The 17,815-nt window shown below is 38.7% G+C and overlaps 1 protein-coding gene across 2 annotated transcripts in view; it reads right to left on the bottom strand.

Moving 5' to 3' along the window:
* Positions 1 to 17,815, bottom strand: part of ANKRD28 (ankyrin repeat domain 28) — an 84,137-nt gene that overhangs the window by 46,574 nt on the left and 19,748 nt on the right. The window contains exons 1-2 of one of the 2 annotated variants that reach the window (XM_083577681.1): positions 4,647 to 6,122; positions 3,740 to 3,823 (exon numbers count right to left, since the gene is read on the bottom strand). In XM_083577681.1, the coding sequence (XP_083433807.1) occupies positions 3,740 to 3,823; positions 4,647 to 4,763 (201 nt within the window). In that variant the 5' untranslated portion in view covers positions 4,764 to 6,122. Of the gene's footprint in view, positions 1 to 3,739; positions 3,824 to 4,646; positions 6,123 to 17,815 lie in introns of those variants that run through there. The other variant, XM_083577682.1, reaches the window with a different exon arrangement.

The following is a 17,815-nucleotide window of genomic DNA, read 5'->3' as shown; positions in this document are numbered from 1 at the left end:
TAAACAAGCTGAGATTCATTGAGACAGAAAGTAATATCAGCAGAAGTCCTTGTCCTGGCAGTCCAGGAAGGGAGAGTGCAGGAGTCTCTTGGATTCACCAAGTTTTCTCCACATAAAGTTAAATCATGGCCTAGCACCATGTGTGAACTATCCCTTCCTGGAAATTGGGGAGGACTCTCTCTGCCTGTAGAAAAATATTCCACTGTTCACACTATGCAAACACACTATGCACTATTCCACTATGCAAACAGCGTTCAAAACTCCCATTGTTCTAGGTGCGTTTTATGACAAGGAATTACATTAGCTCCTAGCTTTCATTGCTCTGTTTCTAACTCTTCTAAATTCAGGTAGGTAGCCGTGTTGGTCTGACACAAAGTAATTTTTTTTTTAACTGTCCAGTAGCACTTTAGAGACCAACTAAGTTTGTTCTGGGTATAGGCTTTCGCGTGCATGCTTATACTCGGAACAAACTTAGTTGGTCTCTAAGGTGCTACTGGACAATTTTTTATTTTTTATTTTAACACTTCTAAGTAAGTGCAAACTTACATTACTAAATGGGAGGAAATGACTAATCAGTTTGTTGGCATCTTTACATAAAAAGGAAATGAAAAATCATGTTTGTCTAGAAACATTATGTTGGTCAGTGTCTATTTTTAGAAATGTCTCTTCTGTGCTAGTGAACTACCAATCCACAATGGAGGGCCTTTGCACACGGTTCCATCCTGCTTTGTTTGTATAACTATAGAGCATGCATGGTGACTCCAACAAAATGCAAAATTGCATGGCCTCAAGCTTAAACATGGTAAAAATTTAGAACAAATTTTTACCTCCCCAGAAACTCCATCAGTGGCTGATGAGTGGACAACAATGAGTAAATTTAGGCCAAAGGCAGGAAACAACTTTAACAGACTACTGTTTAACTATTATTCAACCTTAGCAGAGCACTGAATGTTTGCTACTCTTGCACAGCGACCAGGATCTAGAGAACTAGGAAGAACATCACATGCACCCAGAAGCTGACTTCCCTTCCTACCTTACACCTTACCCTGTATTTTCCTTCCAGGATGCAGCTAGAAGGAAAATACTCAACACACACCCAGTCAGGATTTATTCCACTCATGAACAAGCTCTACAGATCCTAGCCAATGAAGTTAATTAGCAGGGGAGTACTCTCTTTCTTCCAAAGTTTCAACTAAAACCCTGCTTACTCCAGACTAAATTATGTTCATTGACAACCCAAACAGTGAAGAATATAACATTTCCCCGAAACGAAAATATCACAACCCTCATCCACAAGTCTGTTTCAGACCTGGGAGTTCTAAGAGCTCCTCCTCCACAAATGGCTTGTCCTATCACTATAAGCAGATAAACTTTATCAAAATTCCCCAGCATGTGTTGATCAATGAAGAACCCCAACCACAGAAGATCTGTGCACACATTAGAAGACACACTCTAGGATCAGAGCTCTAGCCTACAACCATCAAGGAAGGTTTGCAGCAACTAAGCATTATAGTTCATTATAATCTGTGTGCCACCATCAATTAGCACTTCAGCATTATTTACTTTACAAAATAACACACTACTTAACATGCTGAAAATCTGAAACACAATACAGGCAGCCCCCCGTTTACGTAAGGATTACATTTTGAGACACTGCTCGCATCAGTGAAATCACGTATAATTTAAACTCCTTGAAAATGCCTGCAAACACCCCATTCCACCTTTTTAGTGCTGTCTTTATGACATTTCCAGGTTCAGCATGATGTGCGTATACACGGTTGCACACATACTGAACACATGTAAACGAGAGGCTGCCTGTACCACCAACAGAACAGAGGACAAATCGGGAATGGTTTGACCCTAATCATGTATTATTTCATTACACATGTTGGATCACAACTCACTCAATTCCTGTTTTGTTCATAACTTGCAGAATAAAGAAGAATACAACTAGGACAGAGCCTATCTTCACTGCAGGCTTTATTACAACCAAATCCTTGTGTCCTTTTGGAAAGCATCTTGTGCTCTGGCTCACACAACTATAATAGAGTTACTGTGCACTAGATCTTGCATTTGAAACATTGGTTTAAAATTCTAATGAGCAGCCCTGTTTCAATGACATTTGATTTCAATCATTTATTTTTCATTACACATTTTCACCAGCCAACACCCATCATGACAAAAGTTACCCAGTATACAAAGAATACATTTGTTTTAAAACCACTAGTAACAACCACTAAATTCAGTGCCTAATTCTAGTCAGGTTGAGATTGAACCAAGATTTCGCCAGTAAACCTATAACTATTTTCCTCATACACAGTAAGAACTTCTTTAAAAGTCATAATAAAGCATAATTTTCCCATCATATTTTGTAAAACAGCATTAAAAATAAGTTGTATGCTAAATACCCGATTAGTACTTAAAACCATATCCCTCTGGAATGTTGACAGACTAAAAGCCTAGTGTCTATGTCTACTCTGGAACAAGTCCTACTGAATTCAATGGATCTTACTCCCAGAAAATTGGAATTAGAATTACAGGCCACATTTTTCTAGCAAAAAAATCCCACAGAATTAAACAGGTCTCTCTCCTGAGTAAGCATGTATAACACTGAATTAGTCTCACACTGAGGGCTCATCTAGTCAGGCATCCTGTTTCTAACAGCAGTCAGACGATAAATCATATAACATCAGATAATTAGTATGATCATAATAACTGCATGACTAAGGTTGCAAGGCTATGCACCCTTCCTTACTTGGGAGTAAGTCCCACTGAACTAAATGTGACACTTCCAAGTGAATATACAAAGAATTGTGACGCATGAATATAATAACAGGATCATCATATATAATTATCTTAATTCTCCTAATGCCAGTTCATATGTAGCCAGCACCACTCAAGCACAAGAAAGAAGTATCAGGGGACAACAGCTCACAAAACATTCCAATGAGCAGGTTGAGCATGCTCAGTGGGCATGGAATGCTGACTGGTTGTTGGGAAGAGAATACAAATAAGAGAGAAAACTAAGGGGAAATGGAATGAATTATCAAGGAAGAAGGCAGGGGTGGCTGAACAATAAATTCCACAATGCCACATTTATTTATTTTTTGCAGGTCCCGCTTGTACATGAAACATATTGGCTGCTGGGAAATTCATTAGACTGATTTTGCAATATTAAAAAGCCTCTTGCACCTACAGAAAAAAGGCCTGCAATTGTCTATCCAGCTGCCAAAGAACAGGTCACATTATGAGTAGTTTGGACAACCAACATGGCAGCAGGAAACCTGATCCAGTTTACCAGCTCTAAAAAGTGAAATATTTTGGCATTCCTCTGTCCCCCATCTTTTTCCTTGGTTTTAAGAAAGGGCTAAAATGAGATGACTTGAACACCAACATGAATTATGGGTGTGGGTAAGGATTATTAGTAACTAGAGGCTGGATAGTGGTATATGGTGGAGAAACCATATTTGAGTTGGTAACTTTGTTGCAATTTAGTGCAGTCTTATTATTATTACAATATCTTAAAAACTTAAGAAGAAAGATAGGCAAGTGTTTCTTTAAACTAAACAGATTAATTAGTTCACCACCAAATGTAGGTAAAATCTGACAGAATAGTAGTAGGGTAAGTTATATTTCGTAAATCAATAAATTTATTACAAAGACTTCTGGAGTGTCTCAGATAACAAGAAAAAGACAACAAAATAAAATAAAATCTATGAGCAAAAAATAAGGCATTTACCTGAAAGTTAACATCTTCTTTCTTAAAAATTAGTGCACGAACTTCATCAGGGTCCCCATTAAATATAGCTTGAACAAGTGGTGGCTAAAATATAAGAAAACAGAGAAAGCATTTTAATTTTAATGCTATTCAGGTGTAATTATTCCAGCAGTTTTAGACGAGTACCAAAACATTCCATATCACAAATACTTCATTAAAAATCTGTCTAATGCACTCTTTTAAAATGCTCTTCTACATAAACAACCATACTCCACTAATTATCTATACAAGATAAAAATAAAAAAATACCTGATTATTGCATACCAATTTTGCAGAATGCCTTCTGAAAGAAACAGAAAACAACTAGACACATGCATGCAATGTGATAGACAAATAAGGAAGTGCAGTACATCTAAATGATCTGGTGACAAACACATCTATTTCTAAAAATATCTACATGTGCTAACCACCACCATAAACATGTGAAAGCATTATTGCCAAAGCAATAAATAATAACTACTCCACTATTACAATGTTGCTGGACTAGTAGCCCTGCATCACATGATCTATTTTCCATATTTTTAAAGAATGGGACTTGCTTTACTACAGAATATACTATATGGTTTTTGAAAGACTACATAACCAATTATTTTAGGAGCTGTGTTAGAAACAATTTGCTACAAAATTCACTTCTTTGCCAATTTACTTTTGAAGGCAATGATTGGAGCACTCCTTAAGGTTTGAAAAGGAACAATCTAGAGAATTTGTTTCATTCATTAGGATTATCGTTAGACACAGAAGTGAATCTACACAACCATATTAACTACTTCAGCAAAATAAATACCAGCTACAGTTTCATATTTATGGCAAGTCAATGGAGCCTTGAACCACAATTACAAACAGGACATATTTCGCAAGAACCTCTTACCAAGCAATGTCCTGAAGCTGAAGGATGTAGAGATATGCTTTCCTGAGGCAGTTTGGAAATAAACGTGGGAGAATCATCTTCCACCTCCTCCAAAACAACAATACACACACGACTCATTCGACCCGTTTGAAGGAGAAAATTAGATTTGTAACAGCCTTGTCCCAAGGATAGCCAAGACAGCACAGAAAGTTCTTTTCCTCTCAAACATAATTTAGAAACACTAGTGCTTTTTTTTGAAATATTTAAAATGGCATAACTTAAATTATATTCTATTTGTCAAATTCAACAACATATTCAGCTAATGAAGTTTTCCAAAATATTCCATAAAAAGTTCTGCTAAAATAGTTCTGCTATTACTTTATAGCACTCAATTACTAAAATATCCTCTTACAGTAGAAATTACAACAGTATATATAAAAATTCTGAACTTTCACCAGCCAATTTGCTTTTGTTTTAATTTCTACAGAATAAGACTACCTAAACAGTAAAATCATTGTTATAGACGACATAACACCATTCTGTATAGAATGAAACAAGAGACAATTGCTCTGGCAGAGATGATCACAGCTCTCCCCACTCCAGCAAGGTCAGCCTCCAGTTAACGGTAGCAGGATTTCTACCGAAAAAGGCATACATGACTGCCCCAAGTGTTCCAGGTCATAATCATTCCGCAATTAAAAATGCTACTGCCTTAAAATCAAAAGTCCATCACACAAAAAGCAACGTATAACTCAACAGTTATTCAGCACTAAAGCTCCAAGGTTGACATTTCTTCTCCATGTAAAAATGCCTGCAATGTACAGCTAAGCTGCAGTACATTTACATGTGATGAGTCAGACAACAAAGGACAATGAGACTCAAATAATACTGCTTCTTCAATCTAGATTCCCCAACAGACCGTAACACAGAATGCTACTCCATCAGTCAGAAAAGAAATGCAGAACATTTGTTTTCCATCACCAGACCATTGCTCTAGCTAGCTGCTCCAACAACGAACACATAAGATATAAATGCCGGTAACAACATTTTAGCAAAACACCACAAACACAAGCACTTGAATTATTGCTTTAGACTTTTCCTGCAGAAGTAGTTCATCACTCGAGCGCTTCTTTTGATCACTGTGTGAATAGAGGTTCCATTATAGCCTTCATTCAGACCGATGTAAAAAAGGGGGGGAGGGGGGAGAAAATCAGGCTCCACGCATCATCTTTCAGCCAACTTCTTTATTTGAAGATCTGTGTCTATGCAAGTCCTGTGGTTCTTCACGTTAAATGCTCTATTTATCCAAATTTTGTCATTAAGTTAGGATTTTTCACGCAGCAGATGGTACTGCAAACGGTATAAAAAGCTAGTGCTTTAAAAAGGTCATTACAGAACACATTAACAGGACACAAAAATCGCACCCGCAGCAGTATTCCAACAGAGCAATAGATCCGCAGAATGAAATGCCTAGTAATGCTCACATGTTACACTTACCAAATAACTGAGCTACTGCTCTGGATGCAACTTCCTGTAGCAGGGGGAGGGAAAAAAGCAGCTTTGGGGCAGCCCTCACAGAATATCGATGCCAGTTTTGTGTGACTAATTCAGTTAAAACGTAAGATTTCTGTTGAGCCTTCAACATTTTCCACTAAAAGCCACAAGGAAACTCGTATACTGGCACTGCTGACTAACAATGTAGGAAAATAAACAATTCCAACCCATAACTGCTTTCATATGTTACCATATTCTCAGAACGGTCTCAGTTAACCCTCTGTGGCCATGCAACTTTTTAGTCTTTATAAACTAGGAATTAAAAAGCCTTGAAAAAAAATCAATCCATTATACAAAGTAATAGCTGCTTACCAGAAATATTTGGGTTGCTGTTAAAAGACATATTTAGCATGCTAACAAGCACCTAAGAAAAGTGAGGATATTAACAAACACTAACAAAAAATGTCATCCAATAATCTGAATTTACAGCTTTGGTTTGAATCTGCTGAGCTGTAGCAGTGATCTGTGGGTGTATTATATAAATGGGTCATATGCCCAAAGTATTGGAAATGTTGCTTTTTTAACTCAACAGTACTTCCAGTTCATATTAAGTAACCTTACATTTTTAAGGTTCTCAATTTCAGATCTTAAAATACAGACTTAGCAGAGTTCCAACGGACATGCGCTGAATGACCATAACAAGAGATATATGAAGTATCTTGTAAGCTGCTTTGGATATGAATACTGTAGATATATTCCTATGGGTTAAGTATCAAAATTTTCAGGTATCAACCAAACACTGGTATTTTCAAATTCTGTGGTGAAAAATAAGTTCAGTAGTATACAATGAAACAAGATTCACATTTCAGAAGAAAAATACTTTTAAACAAAATTCCAAGTGACTGACTCAGCTGTCCTCAGCTCGGAGATTTTGAAATTCTAGCTAGAAACCATTTTGTTTACATTGTCGCCTCAGTCATTTCCTCATACTGGTAAATTAATCCCATTTATTTAAATGAAACTTGGTTAAAACAATGCATTCAAAATTGGACATTAGATGTTTTAAGTCTGCTATCCTATGAATTCTTAATTGGGAGAAATAAGTTACACTGACCTGCCAACCTAGCAGTTCGCAAGCACGTCAAAGTGCAAGTAGATAAATAGGTACCGCTCTGGCGGGAAGGTAAACAGCATTTCCGTTCGCCAGAAGCGGCTTAGTCGTGCTGGCCACATGACCCAGAAGCTGTACGCCAGCTCCCTTGGCCAATAAAGCGAGATGAGCGCCGCAACCCCAGAGTCGGTTACGACTGGACCTAATGGTCAGGGGTCCCTTTACCTTAAGTTACACTGAACACAGTGATCTTGTATGGTCATAATGTTCCTAGTTTACTAAACCATAGTTTAGTAAGTCAGCAATGAGCACTGAGGCTCACCATGTTCCCCTTTATGAACTGGCTCTGAAACTTCCATCCTCATCTATTTAAATGAGAGTTTCCCATTTCAGAAGCAACATGGAGCTCTGGTTTAAACGTATCAGGACACTGAGGTCAGTGGGTAAAGGAGCCAAAGGTGGGGGGGGGGAGAAGGGGGAACATGCAGGTCCAATGTTCTCAATACTATGGTTTGACAACTTCAATCCAGCCCTGTGGATGCTTACCCAGAAGTAAATTTCTGTGAGTCTTTTCGAACATAATGTTCCTGGCTCAACAGAACTATGGTTTTATTTAGTCTGGAACATTATGTCCAAAAAGGCCTCCTGAGATTTACTTCTGGGTAAACATGCATAGGATTGGGCTGAAGCTATCTAAAACTGAGGAAAACTAGAAGCACTTTGCCCTTCTTTTTTCTATTTAAAGGGCAAAGGCAGCTAACACCTATAGGGGCTGGTGGGGCAGAGGGATGGGCAGCTTATGGTAAGAAGTGCTAAGGCTAACAGAGCTAATGGTAGGTGGAACATTGCAAGGTTGCAATCCTATGCACGCTCATATGAGAATAAAACCCACTGGACACTGCAAGTCTTGCTTTTGATTTTTTAAAAAAATAGGATTGTGAAAGTAATCAATGCCAAGTCATACCTCATCAATATAATTAGTACTTACACAGTAGTGAAAATACATCACTCCTTTACAGAAGTATAATGCAAATATTACCTCCAGAGTTATTTTGCAACATGCAGCCCAATCCAATGCATGTTTACTTAGAATGTGTACTGAATGCAGTAAGGCTCGCTCCCAAGAAAGTATAGGAGACGGCAGTTTTAGAAGTCCCCATTTTTATTACTGGCCCTGATCCTATGCCTTTAACAGCAACCTGACATGCAAAAATTAATCAGATAAAGGTCTTCTTAGCATGGCTATATCGGTGGTACGTGAAGCAGCTTCCAGCCAGAGCTTCTAAAGCTAAACCAGGACTTGCTTCTAAGTGCACAGGATTGTGTCCCCCCTCTTTTTTCCATATATGGCTTTTGTAAACTCAAAACAACAGACCCAGAAAAACTAGCAATCTGGCTGCTGGTGTTAGTCTAGATGCCTCAGAGCATATGTCTTCAGGGAACAACATGGTTACTACCTTTTCTCTTACCAGAGCTCCTGTGCCTTTAAAAGCTGCAGAGAGGCAGATATTCAACAAACACACCTTTCCTAAGAACACAAGATTTAATGAAGTTGGAGGACAGCTCCAGGCATTAAAATAAACATTCACTCAATTTTCAGCAGCCCCAAAAACTACATTTTCAGTGAGCGGTAACAAAGAAACAGAGTCACATAGACTTCCCATCACCTGAACTGGAATTTTGTCTGTACTGGAATTGCAGAGGTGGGAGGGGGGAGAGGAAGAAGTTAAATATACCTTGCTATTCAAAGCCTGGATCTGATAGTGTCCCATAGGGACAAGGTCACTCGCTGCTGCTGTTTTCATCAGTGGTGCGGGCTCTGTGTGTGATTCACAGGTGTCAACAATCAAGTGCTTGGAATTAATTGTAGGTACCTGTCACAAAATGTCCCTCTTTTTACAAATAACTGGGTCCCAATTGGCTACCTGTTCCAGGTTGCAAGGAAAGGAGGGTGTATGAAATGTCACTGGTTTCCACCATCTCTCAAGGCTAATTTTCAATAGGAATTGCTTTTTGGGGGGGTTGTTATGGAAAGTTATAAGGCAGTACTGGGACACAGTGATGCAGACCTTAAACTATTTGTTTATTTTACAAATCTTATATGCAACTTGATTGTAAAAACAAAACCCTCAGAGCAGGAGGAAAGAAAGAAAAGACGAGAATGGGCTTAGGTTCTGGAAAGCTCAAGGGACTGTCCCAATTGATATTTAAGGGTAAGCCTCTGGAGGAACCCTGCCTATCAAGATATGCAGGTAAAGCTCTGCTATATATACCACAGTTGGCTTGGGGTAGGAAACACAGGAAGCAATGGCTGCACCTATAAATCACAAGAAAGCAAACAGAACATTCCCAAATGTGTGTTTGCAAATATATTTAATACAGTATCTTTTTAAATGTTAAGTATATTTCTAGTGACTACAAGCCCTCTCTAAGCAAATTCTAACAATGCAGGAAGGAAAGCTGGCATAAATATATTTTCAAAAAGCATAAGCAAGTCAGGTACTACATGAAACACAGCTGCTGGATATGTCACAAATTCATCCATATAAAAATCACAAGTTCATCTTAACTCCATGCCTGGTTGCAGAAATTAATATTAAAAACAAAAGTAAGTTGTCTGTCATTTAAAAATCCCAGAGAACAAGGAAAATGACATGTAAAATGAATGTACTTCTAATTTTGTTATCTTGTTACAGTAAGCATTGAAATACCGAAATACCTACTAAAAAGGACTCTTAACTGTATGCATTTAATATACCTACAGAAGCACTACTTGCCTTGCAATAACATCTTTTGAAAGTACAATATTGTTTATAAGAGTATGAAACAAACATATTCCGGGAAGAATTCATCTGAAGAGAATCAGCTCCATACAGCACAGCATTACCTGGGAATTTAAAAGTGACATTCTGCTACTGCCCACCCATGTGAAAGTATAATTAGCAAATTACATACTATACCCATATGCCACATAGAATATAACATATGGACACAGAGTGCTATATTTTGGGGCGATAATAAAAAGCTATCCTTATGTCATTATAGCTAATGATAGCAATTATAACTGTCACAGAACATGAAGGGATCATATCCTACTTCTTCTAAGTTTGAGTGAATCTCTTCTGTAGTACTGTCCTCAACTTATTCTATCTGAATCGTTTAAGGATTTTGCCTCCCTTCTCTGTACAGGCAACAACCAAAAGACGAAGGGCATAATGGAGTGGGACACGTTTATACACACTCTGCTGATAATAGTTATTATTATTATTATTATTATTATTATTATTATTATTATTTATTTGTACCCCACCCATCTGGCTGGGTTTCCCCAGCCACTCTGGGCGGCTTCCACAAAGACCAAAAATACACTAAGATGTCACACATTAAAAACTTCCCTGATGTCTTCTGAATGTCAGGTAGTTGTTTATCTCATCTGATGGGAGGGCGTTCCACAGGGCGGGTGCCACTACTGAGAAGGCCCTCTGCCTGGTTCCCTGTAGCTTTGCTTCTCACAATGAGGGAACCGCCAGAAGGCCCTCGGCACTGGACCTCAGCGTCCGGGCAGAACGATGGGGGTGGAGACGCTCCTTCAGGTATACTAGGCCGAGGCAGTTTAGGGCTTTAAGGGTCAACACCAACACTTTGAATTGTGCTCGGAAACGTACTGGGAGCCAATGTAGGTCTTTAAAGACCGGTGTTATGTGGTCTCGGCGGCTGCCCCCAGTCACCAGTCTAGCTGCCGCATTCTGGATTAGTTGTAGTTTCCAAGTCACCTTCAAAGGTAGCCCCACGTAGAGCGCATTGCAGTAGTCCAAGCGGGAGATAAATAGAGCATGCACCACTATGGCGAGACAGTCCGCAGGCAGGTAGAGTCTCAGCCTGCGTACCAGGTGGAGCTGGTAGACAGCTGCCCTGGATATAGAATTGACCTGCGCCTCCATGGACAGCTGTGAGTCCAAAATGATGTGCACGGAGCAGGGAGAACGTAACCTCTGTGTGAAAAGGTTGTTGACTGTATTTCCTTCAAAATACCTGTTTCTCAGACCATTAGTTCTTTGTTCTTCGTTGTTCAACAAAACTAACTCTTGATTCCATTGTCTCCAAAGTTCTCTCCTAGTATGAACCTTTCTGACTAGGAAATCCAAGGAGGACACACCACAGCTGCTGGAAACTGACTCCAGCTTATCAGAAACGATAGGATTTGCTTCTCTTAGAATAGTATGCTGTAGGCTTCTTGTAGGTGGGATTCCGAGAGGCACAACACTGCTTCAACTTGCTTACAGGGCCTGTTAAACTCCCATCACTGTGGCAGCAGCTCCCCATGTTTCCCCTAAGAAACTCCTATCCTGAAGGTTGAAGCCATGAGGTGTGAGAGACTGACACCAAACAGCAGAAAACAGACACTGTCATCTTCACCACCTTCTACACACATGTGCAATTCCAGATCCCATATGACTCTGGGAGCATGTATATACTCATATCATTCAGTAGCCAGGAGACAATGCTGTCAGACTGGAGTTTTCCAGTTGGTATCTTAACAACAAGAAATCACTAAAAACAAATTCTAACACCAGATAATTCGTACTTCATAGGAAGAAACCAGTAATAGCAGCAGCACAACAGATTGTGATCTAAGTTTTTTTTTGGGGGGGTAACATTTTGTTTCAAGAATTTGACTATTTGATGTGAAGTTTCCAACCGTGTTTAGTCACAAAGCTGAATAATGAAGCTAAGACAAAGACCGTATTCATAGAAAGCCATCATATGATAAGTCAGACATCAAAGGAGGTAAATATCAGTATACAGCATTCATTTGCTTTTTGAAAAGGGAAAGCCTGCTTTCAAAGTGCATCTGATGCTCAATTTTAATCTGACACAGAAGGAGCCTTATCATCGGGATTCCTGCTTTGCAGGGGGTTGGACTAGATGAACCTTGAGGTCCCTTCCAACTCTACAATTCTATGATTCTATGTTTACTGGGAATAAAGTCCAGAACAGTTCAATAGTATTTTCTTTCTTGGAAGATGACAAAAGTCCAGGGTTATGAATTCTTGCTGAGAAGTACTACCATCACCACTGCAGACCCAAATCACATAGGCAGCCTTTACTTTCTAGCAGGAACAGCAGGCATGAATATGAGAAATCACAATACTAGGGAATTAGACTAGGGCATGGGTAGGCAAACTAAGGCCCGGGGGCCGGATTTAGCCCAATCGCCTTCTAAATCTGGCCCGCGGACGGTCCAGGAATCAGCGTGTTTTTACACGAGTAGAATGTGTGCTTTTATTTAAAATGCATCTCTGGGTTATTTGTGGGGCATAGGAATTTGTTATTTTATTTTATTTTCAAAATAGTCGGGGCCCCCACAAGGTCTGAGGGACAATGGACCGGCACCCTGCTGAAAAAGTTTGCTAATCCCTGATATAGAGCCAACCTCCAAGACTCTGAGATTAAACATTACAATCAAGTAACCTTGTTAAAAAGGAATAGAACTACTGATGTGGCAGAACTGGGATACATTTGATGACTGTATATTCCATAATTCCCTGATATGCATGATATCTCATATAGCAGGACAAATTAACTGCCACTGAGGCTGAACACTTACACAGAAGAATAGAGAGGTATCTAATCTTTAACGTGCAAAGTATAGTAAGTGATAAATGGGAGTATATTCTTTAGCAACGAGATTGTGTGTGTGTGTATTCTCTATGAGTCTAAGTGGTAGTCTGGATTATTTCTAGGGTTTTTTTAATTGAGAATATCTCCTGTGTATGACAAAAACAGTTGAAGATTCCCCACCCACAGTTCACTAGACAAGAGGCAGACAGAAAATAAGTGTCCAGGATATACCCAGCAAAAGTAAGATAGCTTCCACATATTTCCAACTGCAGAAAGAAGCAAAGCTGTAAAGTAGCAATGTGACTATTAGGGAAGTGGAGCATTTGACTATTTTGCAAGTATCTTCATTTAAAAAAACAAGACACAAAAAATCACTGCAATTTTGAGAGCCTTCTTTCTTCCACCTGGGGCACAAGGCTTCCTTAACGTAGAACATCCTAACTGGCTTCCTCACAGTCTCAAATTTTGAAATACTAGTTACCAGTCAAAATATGAGTCAGGGATCAGACACATTATGGAGGCTCTGGCTCATTCAGGAAGCAAAATCTGAGCTGGATGCATTAGTCCTTCTTTTGTTATTCCTTGGCTGAGGAAAAAGCCCTACCTTGACTATTTATAATTTTGAATAAACGGGGGGGGGGGGGACAATTTTGAACATAGTTTTCAAAGATACTAGTCTTCAACTATTTTAAAAAAAACATAATTTGTTTGAATTCAAACATATCAATATTTAGCACCTTGTTATATTTATCTGTGGCAACAGAAAGCCATACGAAATAATCTTTATGGTTAAAGTAAGTTGCTAGGGTTACAAAATGTTTGCCTAGTAGTCAAACCAAAACCATTTGAAAAATCTTTTGAAAATCCCATGTGTCTATCAGCAGCAGTACTTGGGAGGATACCACCAGCATTTTACAACTTATTACAGGAATAAATGCTACTTCCTCTCAAACTATTTAGGAAACACAGAAGAAAATGATTCATATTATTCTGGCCTGTGGAAGGGTGTGGACAACACACTGATTACAACTATTTAAAATCTTCAGCAGTGACTCATCACTGGTATAGGGCATTTCCAACTCCAGCCTTTTTGGCAACGTAATATCTTCCGTTACATTATTCAGAGGAAGAACAAATTGAAGAGATCTAACCCATTCTTTCTTAGAATATACGTATGACAAAATAGTTTTCAGAACTGAGCACATGGCAAAGTTACCTAAGCTGCAATTCTATATGAACTTACCTAGGAGTAAATCCCACTGAGCTCAATGTGGCTTACATCTGAGCAGATATTTATAGGACTGCACCATTAAGCATTCAGGTTTGAAGGGTATTAATAGATCAGCTAAAATCAGGTGACTAGAGAAATCTATCCAGGTTTCTTTACCACCTCAAAGGAGAGGAGATGCTATGTTTTCCTTTTTGGACACTATTCTCTAGTTCTTTCTTCCATCCTGGAAATTACAAATAGACTCTTGTTCAAGTACGTGAAAATTCAGATTGTTTTGTTTCCAGAAGTTTATTGTCAAATAATATACATGAGTCTTTTTAATTACAAAAGGTAGAAATACAAATGCTGCCTGTTTGGCAAAGAGTTTTCTGCGAAAGAGAACTCCAAAATAAGCATGTGCAGCCAGTTTAGCAAGGTTTACAAGATCCTTCATGAAAGACACCAAAAAAAAACAGAGGGAGGCTGTTTTTTCCTATTGTTGTTTTGTGAATTTTAGCTCTCAAAAGATTTTTTTAAAATGTCTTATAGATTTGGCCAAAGGCAAATGAATTCATTTCTCAAAATTCATATGCATTAAGATGTCAGGAAATAACTAGGTTGCTAATCATACATACTATTTGTTGTTCTAGCGGTTAGGACCAGACATACTGCATATGTGAAAGAATTGAATTACAGTTTCCATGGATACCATTTTTTTTATCTAAAAAAATGTGACTCCTGCAAGAATTACTCATCATCACTACATCTGCACAATCTGACTTTGCAAAACTAGCCAGGATCAAGGTTAATCATTAAATCAGATGCATGGTGCCTAATTATTTATTTAAAAATCCTTGGGGGAGATTCAGGTTCATCAGGAATATGTAGTCCTACACCAGCTCAAGAAAGATTTTCCAAAGTAATGCTTTGGAAGCAGAAAGAATATTAAAAATCCCAGTTCAAATGAGTAAGAACAGGATAAATCTGACTCTCTGGGGTTCATGTATATGCTTACAAATTAGTAAACATACAGAACAGGAATACATTACATGTCTTTATTCACTGTCCACATTATGGCTAAACTCAGATGCTGTTCTTGGTTCATTCTTTACCCAATCCTTCTCACCAAATAACACATTTCAGAAGACAATTGTGCTAGCTAGATCACTGCTACATTTCAAAACCGATAATAAATTCAATCTGAAATGTGAATGCTACTGATATTTCTCAGGCTAACTGAGGTGCTGATGATACTGTTGATATATAGTTCCTGTTACAGCCTGCACTGCTATTTTTGTGAGCTCCTGGGGTAGTGTGTGGTTATGGAGGAGAAAGTCCTTGAAAAACGTGCCTGGAAGGGAGGCCTTGCAAGGAAGTCTCAGGGATATCAACTATTCAAGTGACTGGAGGCAGAGGTAAGTGAGCTAGAGGATGGCTGGGTCCGAGGGAGGCTTACAGAAGCTTGCATTCTGTTGCTGACTCTGACCTCTTATCTGTGGCATCACTGGAGGTCTGGTGGTGGTGTTACTGAACACTAACCCAGTTCCTAAGATCCATAATGTTATTGTGAACAAACAGGCTGACCTGATCTGCATAATCGAGACCTGGGGAGAGGGAGATGGATGGAACTGACCTAACACAACTCTCTCTACCTGGAGTGACAAACACTCTCATGTGTTGTCCCACAGCTATTTGTTGCTGTCAGCCTCTGTAGGGGCTGCATTGAAAAGAAATTTATGTCTTTGAAATGAGTACCTATTCCATGATTCATGGCTGGATTTGAAATCCCTAAATCTACTTTGGAGATGGAACCCACAAAGGGCCGACTATTCTGACAGTGAGCGATAAAAAGGATGCTTCTTGTCCTGACGTGCAACAAGATTTTTTGTCTTATCATGAGACTCCATCAAAATGTTATATAGGAAAGGCTGATAGCATGCATTAGTTGGAAGTGGATTAGAATGCGAACTGACTGTACAAATTAGATGTGTATAAATCTGTTGTGCATGTTGAGTTATACATAAATTAAAGTTTAACAGGTACAACCAATCTTAAAGTGTAAACTATCCTTCAATGGCATTTTTTTAAAAGTGCAAACTTTTCAAACGGAAAGTTCATCTAAATCACTAGTTTAAAATCAGCCTATTATCTCAGCCTCACAACAGAGGTCATTATGACAAAGTCCCATTTCTGCAGTAATAGTCTCTAGAAATTTCTTAGTCTATAGGTTTCTATTCAACTGTTGGGTTCTGTGTGCAAAAATCCATAATCTAAAATGCAAGTTTTGACTGCATATATTTTAGCACAGTTTCACTAGCTAATGAAAAAGCCACTATATAAAGTAAACTACTGCCCCCTGGGGTACAAAATCAGAATTTTAAATCCAGTCTAGCAAACAATTCCAATAATTACATCTACGGATATACTGAAATATAGGCTGACAATTCCAGACAGATTTGCTAATTACCAACCCAGAACAATCCTCTTCTTCCCATCTATATTTAAAAGCCTGATTTTAAAATATCACATCTCTAGCTAATTAAAGTTGCCTGAAAGGAAAGAAAGAAGCCACTCTAAACAGCATCTGAAATTTCAATCTAAGATTGTGCAATTAAGACATTGTTCTTCAGAGCAACTTTGTAACAGCATGATAATTACTAGAGTCTACAAGTACACGCACCAAAATTTAAAAATTCACACATAGTAAAACAGGAAACTCTCTTGGGAACAGAAAATTAAAAGCTGCAGGACATTTGAATGAGAAGGTCTTACTTTACACTATATACAGGAGGCATCAGGAAAAGTCCAAAAAATAATCTGAAGAAACTTGCAACATACACTTAACACAAAAAATAATGTTCCTATTTCTTTGTCCAGTATAGGTGTCAAATGTTCAAAGCAGCTGCCTAAGTGTTCATTGATAAGAAAGGCAGAGGAAATGAATCTCTGAATTAGCCATCCCTGCCTCTCATATAGGTCAATCACAGAACATACAACTAGCAAAGTGGCTGACTACGACAAAACGGCTGGGTATAGTTAGGTTGTGATGTTTAACTCTACCTCACACCAACAAGCCCAATTACGGTATATTATCTGCACCACTTGCCCCCTACTTTTCCATGGTATCAGTGTCATCTATCTCTTCCCTGTCCCTCAAATCATATAAGTCACTTTTAAAAAACACTCAGACTAATGTGGGGTGGCTGGTGGAAGCCATTTTCACATAAAAAAATATGTCATGCATTCCAAAATTTTGGTAAAACAAATTAATTCCATTCTTTGACACGCCCTCCTATATCCACAATCTTAACACTGATCAGAAGAACCCATTAGGCAGGCCCAGAGTTAAAATTGCCAAAACAGCAACAAATGTACATGCTGGTAAAGGTCAACCTGAATGGTTCCGTCTATGATCACTTAATACTTAATAGGTATAAATTAATAAGCCTAGCATACTAGCCAAGCATGGGTAGGCAAATTAAGGACCGGGGGCCAGATCAGGCCCAATCGCCTTCTAAATCCGGCTTGCGGACAGTCCGGGAATCAGCATGTTTTTACATGAGTAGAATATGGTTATAAGACGTCCCCGTTTCCCAGGGACAGTCCCCGGATTTACAAATCAGTCCCCATACAAAATCCATTGAAGTTGAAAAGTGTCCCCGGATTCATTGAAAAAAATCTGGTAACCTTAGAGTAGAATGTGTCCTTTTATTTAAAATGCATCTCTGGGTTATTTGTGGGGCATAGGAATTG

This window comes from Podarcis filfolensis (genome assembly GCF_964270895.1).
Source record: "Podarcis filfolensis genome assembly, chromosome: 12".
Taxonomy (NCBI): Eukaryota; Metazoa; Chordata; class Lepidosauria; order Squamata; family Lacertidae; genus Podarcis; species Podarcis filfolensis.
This window is presented reverse-complemented; position numbering and strand designations above follow the sequence as displayed.